Here is a 7513-nt window from a genome sequence, read left to right on the forward strand (position 1 = left end):
ATATAAGCCGGCCTGCAAGCCGGCTCAAGTTGTCTTGTTCTGTGCTAATAAAGTACGCTAAGCTGAAATCACTTGACCATCTGCGTACTTTTCACTTATGTACATAGATTCCATGTTCATGGGCCAGAAGATGCACATAAGCAATGCACTATCAGTGTGCATTATGCTACACCTAGAGAGCTGCTATCTCGTTACTATGAACCCAGGAAACATCACTCCACAGCATGAAGAATGAGAAGATAATAGGATCACAACAGCTAATATACCATTCCCCATGTACTGTAGAGAGGACGGAGGCTCCCACTATCAAACAGCTATAAAAACATGAGATCATTCAATGAATGTCAAAAATAATGAGTTATGCGGATGTAAATGAAGGCACACACCTGTTAAGTTAGCAACGGTTTATTGACTCTTTGTAAAGACAATTATACATCGATGTGATTTCCCCCCCCATGTTACATCATTTTTATTATGTTATGTAAGAATGAAACATACCGGCGAGCAGCCTAGGTCTTTCCACCCACGTTAGCCATAAAAGCATGTAATAAAGATAACTCGAAGGCTTGGTTTTAAATACTCGGAGAGCCGGTGTGGCATACAGGCCAAGAGTAGGTTGAATCATGGAATTACAGAGTCATCTAGTCCAACCTCTCGCACAGTGCAGGTAATTCCCAAATACCTCCCCACATAGCCCTAGTGACCCCTGCTCCATGCCCAGAAGATGACCAAAAAACCACACTCCAGGACTCCAGGCCAAACTGGCCTGGAGAAAAATTGCTTCCTGACCCCGAAGTGGCCTCTAGCATTTCCCTGGGCGCGTAAGAAACGGCCACGAGAACTAAGCACTGAGGCAACCCTTCCTGTCCGCCCTCTCATGATCTGCCTCAGTTCACAGAATCCGCATGGCTGTCAGACGGCCATCTAGCCTCTGCTTAAAGACCTCCAAAGGAGGAGAGCCCACCACCTCCCGAGGAAGCCTGTTCCACTGAGGAACCGCATTAACTGTCAGGCTTGTTGCCGTAATAAATGCCTGACTGACTGACTGACAGGAAATTCTTTTTAATGTTTAGCCGAAAACTCTTTTGATTTAATTTCAACCCGCTGGTTCTGGTCCGACCTTCTGGGGCAACAGGAAACAATCCTGCATCGCCATCCTCTAGATGACAGCCCTTCAAGAACTTGAAGATGGTGATCATATCACCTCTCAGTCGTCTCCTCTCCAGGCTAAACATACCAGCACCCAGATAATGACCCAGCCCTACCTAGAGATGTAAAATTTCCGGAAATTTTGAAGCTCGGGAAAAAACTCGTTTTTTTTCGGGGGGGAAACCGGAAATTTTTGGAAAAATTGAAAAAAGCGCTACATTTGCATTTATTTTGTCTTTTCTAGATTGAAAGTCATTCTGTTACTTTAGGAACATAAAATATGACTATGGACATTTTCACTTGGCATGAAATTATCACAACTAGCATATTAAAAATATAGTGTATCAAAACAATTATTACCAACAGAATACCCACCCACATGCAAAAACAAAACTGAAACCTTTTAATTTTCTTCAGACAATAGCACCTCCTAAAGGCAGAAATGCATCTTGTTCTTGCATTGGGGAGTTCAGTTTGTAACCTAGGACTTGCTTGTCCTCAGTGCACAGAAATTAGATCAATCTGATACTATATATTTGGATTTGGAAAATATTTGAACACCTTGTCTTAAAATATTTTATTCATCATGTTAAAATAAAACGTTCCATAATCATTTTCTTTTCTTTTTTCAATTTTTCGGAAAAAAACAAAAAAGCTTCAGGAAAAAAAAGGAAAAAAACACATGGTTTCCCCCCGAATTTTTCCATTTTTTCCTTGGGCCTTCACATCTCTACCCCTACCCCATAACTTCCTGAGTAGATATAAATTACCTGCCTACCATTTTTCTTCTCACCTTGACACAGAGAATACGCCATCTTTCTGTGTTTATACCTCTGAGGATGCCAGTCACAGCTGCTGGCGAAACATCAGGTCCTACAATGCCAAGACCACGGCCATACAACCCAGGAAAATCTACAACAGCTAATGATGAACTCCGGCCGGTCTGAACCCTGTTCTCTCGGATCCTAGTTTGACTCTCTAACCCCTGCACTGCACTGGCTCTAAGTGTCAGCAGCCAATAAATCACTGGCAGTAATTGATGATTATTGTACGGCGTGGTGTCTAGAACAGCCAGAAGACTGTCTGGCAGCCACAGGTTTTAGCTCTTTTAGCGTTATGTACCAATAGGTGGCGAGCTAGATGATTTTTTTTTTAAGCCGGGAGACGTTTCAGAGGTGGTTTGCGTCTGCGTCATGACCCTGGTATTCCTTGGAGGTCGCCCTCCCAAATACTAGCCAAGGCACTGACAATAAATCCCGGGAAGGAGGCTCCTGCATTTGCCATGGCAAGAAAGAAGGTCTCTCACTTCAAGTGCCCGCTTCTCTCAGAATACTTCTCAGAATACTTCCAACGTAAGTACCAAACACGTACTAATCAAAGCCTGGACCAAAGGCCCACACGTTCCCCCATTCGGCTTCCTAACTGGCCATTATTTCTAGTTCTCATCAAACCTCCCACCCCCACCCCCTGGTCACTCCAGCAGCTGCACGTAGAGGAGTGGAGGATCAAACCCGGTTCTCCCGGATTAGAGTCCATGCTCCTAACCACGACACCAAACTGGCTCTTCTTGACGGGCAGATGGGAATCACCCGTGGCAAGCCGCCCACCCTTCCTCAGACCAGAAGGAACGTCACGGGAAGTGCCACCATTCCTTTCTCCAAGGGAACTAATCCTGGTCGTCTGGAGCTCAAAAGTAACAGTGGGAGATCTCCAGGCACCACCTGGAGGTTGGCAACCCAAGCTGTAAATAAAGCACCTCCATAAAACAACCCTTTTTAAATGGCTGCGATTCTGGGAAAACGGGCAAACCTGAAGAGCGATGCTCCCTCTAAGCTGTGGAGTCCTGTGAGCAAAAATTCTACTTTGTGAGCTACTGGCATTAAAGTTGTGAGCAAGCAAATTGGCTATTGCATAGATTAGTTTGCTCTGGAGCCATCCTCCCTGAGCTAAGACAAAAAACGTGTGAGCCAGAGGCTAAAAAACTGTGAGCTAACTCACACTAGCTCAACTTAGAGGGAACACTGGAGCAGATTTTGAGTTGTCTCTACCGAAGGAAGCCCGGTTTTTATTTCTTCCGTTGGCTTTGTTATCAACGATCGCAAGGAAAGCTCACAATCGCCGGTCGTTTTGTTGCGTTTTTCTAATTGGGAGGCTTTTGCTGTGTGATGTAATCACCGGTAGATCAAAACCCATTTCCGTAGCTGTATCTTTGGGGGGGGGAGGGAGCTGCGGTGGCTCAAGTGGTTAAGACACTGAACTGCAGGCTGTGGAAGGTCAGTAGTTCAGCAGTTCGAGACCCGGGTGCCGCATGACGGAGTGAACTAGTTCCATCTCTAGTTCCAGCTCCTGCCAACCTAGTTTTTAAAATTATTATTATTTTAAAAAAATATTTGTATTAATTTTTTCATTAAAAAACAAAAAAACAGTAACAATAATATTATGAACAACAACAGAATCCACCATCACAGATAATAATCTTGTAAGATTTGCCAAGACACAACAACATTAAAGGAGCATATTGAAAGTTCTAGAAGGTCCTAATACAATAAAGGAATAAGAATCACGATACCCAATTATGACGTACAAAATTATAATACTGAGAATGTTGTGAAGAACTAACATTTTCCAGAATTTGTCCCAGTTTTTCCAAAACGGAATGCCGTCGTCCGTAGAATGAATCGGATTTATACGAAGAGTCGTTGATGTCAATCCCATCTGAAATTTTGTCCATTAACAGATGATTCCATAAATTAGAATACCAAGCCCGCATACAGAGTGGATCTGTTCGTTCCCAGTTGGTGGCTATAGTCGTTTTTGCAGCCGAAAGCAAAAGGGTAAGTAATCCTTTGCTATATTGTGGTATTGGGATTTCCTTCCAGTAGTTTAAAAGTCTGACTTTTAAGAGAGAAAAGCTGTATCTTTAATGGGTGGCTTGCAAGGGGAAAAACGGATGAGCCGGCGGTTAGTTAGTCCTCGTTCCCGAGTACCTGCTGAGCCGGTTGTTTGGGACTGATGTTATCAGTGGCAGATGTCAGCGACACCCAGAGCTCCTGAGACGGCACGCTTCCCGTCCCTTACAGCGGTGCTTTTACCAACGCAGTAAAAAACCGCGTGAAAACACTTAGCTACCAGCAATTTGGGTAGCTGTGTTGCAACTTGTTGAAAAGCCCTTTGTGGCGTCCTCCGGAATACACCGATGATTCACTTTTCCTCCTCACGTGAAGGCCTGAGGTCACAGGAGGCTGTTGACTCACGCGTTTCGTCGGCGGCCCGGGCTGCTTTGCGTGTGTCGAAGGCACACCACGCTAAGGTGTGTCGCAAACTTCGGCGTTGCTAACTGTGAAACTACTACCGGCTTCGACTTGACGCTGCCCCGATCTGTGGGAACATCCCGACGTAACGTGGAATTGCAAAGTCAGAGGGAGCCTTATGAAGGTCCGCTTCCTATCCTCTTCCTCAGGAACACACTTCCTCCTTGTTGCGTCCCCGCTCCCAGCATCCCCTGGGGCTTTCTCTAATACAAGGTACGGCAAATGCAAACCAACTCCTCCAGGCCTAATGCACACCATGGCTTATGTGTTACTTCCTTTTGTAACCCACCTTCCTCCCCGGTGGGGACCAAGGCAACTTCTGCCATTCTCCTCTCCACCATTTTATCCTCACAATAACCCTGTGAGGTAGCTTAGGCTGAGAGAGTCTGACTGCCCCAAGGTCACCCAGCGAGCTTCCGTGGCATGAGTGGGGATTCGAACCCGAGTCTCCCAGATACTTGTCCAGCCCTCTTAACCACTACAACATGATTGAACCTTGTCGGTATTGCCAACATGGAATATCAGTGCATGGAGGCAACATTGGAGGAAGGTCTCGGATTCTGGGCTGTTTGGTCCTCCAGAGGACCTGGTTGGCCACTGTGTGAGACAGGATGCTGGACTAGATGGACCACTGGTCTGATCCAGCAGGGCACTTCTGATGTTCCTATAAACCTCTGAATCCCAGAGCCAGGAGTCAACACCAGGGGAAGGCCTTGGCCTCTATGCCCTGTTGTTGGCCGTCCAGAGGAACTGGCATGGAGGGACAGGATGCTGGACTAGATGGACCACTGGCCTGATCCAGCAGGGCTCTTCTTATGACCTCGTGAAGGTCTCAGCCTCTCTGCCCTGTTGTTGGCCCTCCAGGGGACCTGGTTGGCCACTGTGTGAGACAGGATGCTGGACTAGATGGACCACTGGCCTGATTCAGCAAGGCACTTCTTATGTTCTTATAAACCTTGGCCTCTATGCCCTGTTGTTGGCCGTCCAGAGGAACTGTTTGGCCACTGTGTGAGACAGGATGATGGACCAGATGGACCACTGGCCTGATCCAGCAGGGCTCTTCTTATGTTCTTATAGATAGATTCACAGAGGACAAGTCTATCAATGGCTACTAGCCCTGGTGACAGAGGGGAACTTCCACATTCCAAAGCACTAAGCCTCTGACAAAAAAAACCAAGAGGCAAAATCAGGGGAAGGCCTTGGCCTCTCTGCCATGTTGTTGGCAGTCCAGAGGAATGGGTTGGCCACTGAGTGAGACAGGATGCTGGACTGAATGGAAAACTGATGTGATCCAGCAGGGCTCTTCTGATGTTTTCTCTGCCCTGTTGTTGGTTGGTTGGTTGTCCAGAGGAACTGGTCAGCCCACTGTGTGAGATATGCTGGACTAGATAGACCACTGCTCTGGTCCAGCAGGGTTCTTCTTATCTGATACATATAAAAGCCCTAACACGTTAGCACTTTCCACCTTTCCTATTGGCTGGGCTGTGCGTTCCATCACCCATCGGCCCATCAACCACCACTCAAGAGTACCTGCGTGCCAGTGGCAGGGTGCTGGGTCTGCTCCTCTCTCCTGCCCACTGTTACCTGACAGAATAAACTGCCAAAACGGCTGTCTCTCCTGACGAAGACACTTCTCCTGCTTTGTTCCTGTGGCGCTAACTTTCCCTCAGTGGCTGTTGCTAGGCAACCCAGCTTGGTTCGGTCAGTAAAAAGGCAAAGGCAGGAGGCCCTTTCTAGGCCTACCAGCTCCAGGTTGGGAAATTCCTGGAGATTTTGTGGTGGAGTCTATGGAAGCCAGAGTTCGGGGAGGGAAGAGGCCTCAGCTGAATAGAATGCCATAGGCTCCACCCTCCAAAGCAGTTATTTCTTCCTAGGGAACCACTGCTGCCAATCTCCAGGTGAGGGCTGGAGATCAATCAGAATTAAAACTCCTCTCCAGATGGCAGAGATCAGTTCCCCTGGAGAAAATGGCTGCTCTGCAGGAAACAAACTGAGGAAAGTCCTTGATGGACAGATGGGACTCACCCATGTCGAGATCCGCTCAGAGCGAGAAAATGGATGCTTTGGAGAGTGGACTCTATAGCATTATCCTCTGCTGAGATGTCTCCCTGCCCCAAATCCCACCCTCCCCAGGACGCACCCCCAAGTCTCCAAGTACTTCCCAACCCAGCGGCGGCAACCCTATTTACATCCCACCTTTCTCCCCAATGGGAACCCAAAATGGCCTCCAATGTTCTCCTCTCTTCTATTCTATCCTCACAACGTCCCTGCTTCCTAGGTTAGGCAGAGAGGGCGAGACTGGCCCAAGGTCTCCCAACAAGCTTCTAGCATTATCCGCTGGGCATGCAGAAGGTCCCAGGTACAATCCCCGGCACCTCCAGATAAATGGAGCAGGCAGGAGGTGATGCGAAGGAGCTCTCTGCCCGAGACCCTGGAGAGCGGCTGCCAGTCTGAGCAGACAACACTGACTTTGGTGGACTAACAGTTGGATCCAGTTGAAGAAGAAGAAATTGGATTTATACCTCGCCCTTCACTACCCAAGGGAGTCTCAGAGCGGCTCACAAACTCCTTTCCCTTCCCCTCCCCACAACAGACACCCTGTGAGGTAAAAGAAGAAGAAGAAGAGATTGGATTTATACCCCACCCTTCACTACCCAAAGGTGTCTCAGAGCGGTTTACAAACTCCTTTCCCTTCCCCTCCCCACAACAGACACCCTGTGAGGTAAAAGAAGAAGAAGAGGAGATTGGATTTATACCCCGCCCTTCACTACCCAAGGGTGTCTCAGAGCGGTTTACAAACTCCTTTCCCTTCCCCTCCCCACAACAGACACCCTGTGAGGTAAGAGAAGAAGAAGAGATTGGATTTATACCCCACCCTTCACTACCCAAAGGTGTCTCAGAGCGGCTTACAAACTCTGTTTCCCTTCCCCTCCCCACAACAGACACCCTGTGAGGTAAAAGAAGAAGAGATTGGATTTATACCCCACCCTTCACTACCCAAAGGTGTCTCAGAGCAGCTTACAAACTCCGTTTCCCTTCCCCTCCCCACAACA

The 7513-nt window shown here is 47.7% G+C and overlaps 1 protein-coding gene across 1 annotated transcript in view; it reads right to left on the reverse strand.

The window, feature by feature from the left end:
• Positions 1-7513, reverse strand: part of SPRED2 (sprouty-related, EVH1 domain containing 2) — a 128171-nt gene that overhangs the window by 102545 nt on the left and 18113 nt on the right. Inside the window, exon 2 of the mRNA XM_015422701.1 lies at positions 4404-4527. Within this exon, the coding sequence (XP_015278187.1) occupies positions 4404-4527 (124 nt within the window). The remainder of the gene's footprint in view (positions 1-4403; positions 4528-7513) is intronic.

This window comes from Gekko japonicus, unplaced genomic scaffold (genome assembly GCF_001447785.1).
Source record: "Gekko japonicus isolate JY-2015 unplaced genomic scaffold, Gekko_japonicus_V1.1 scaffold2501, whole genome shotgun sequence".
Classification (NCBI taxonomy): Eukaryota; Metazoa; Chordata; class Lepidosauria; order Squamata; family Gekkonidae; genus Gekko; species Gekko japonicus.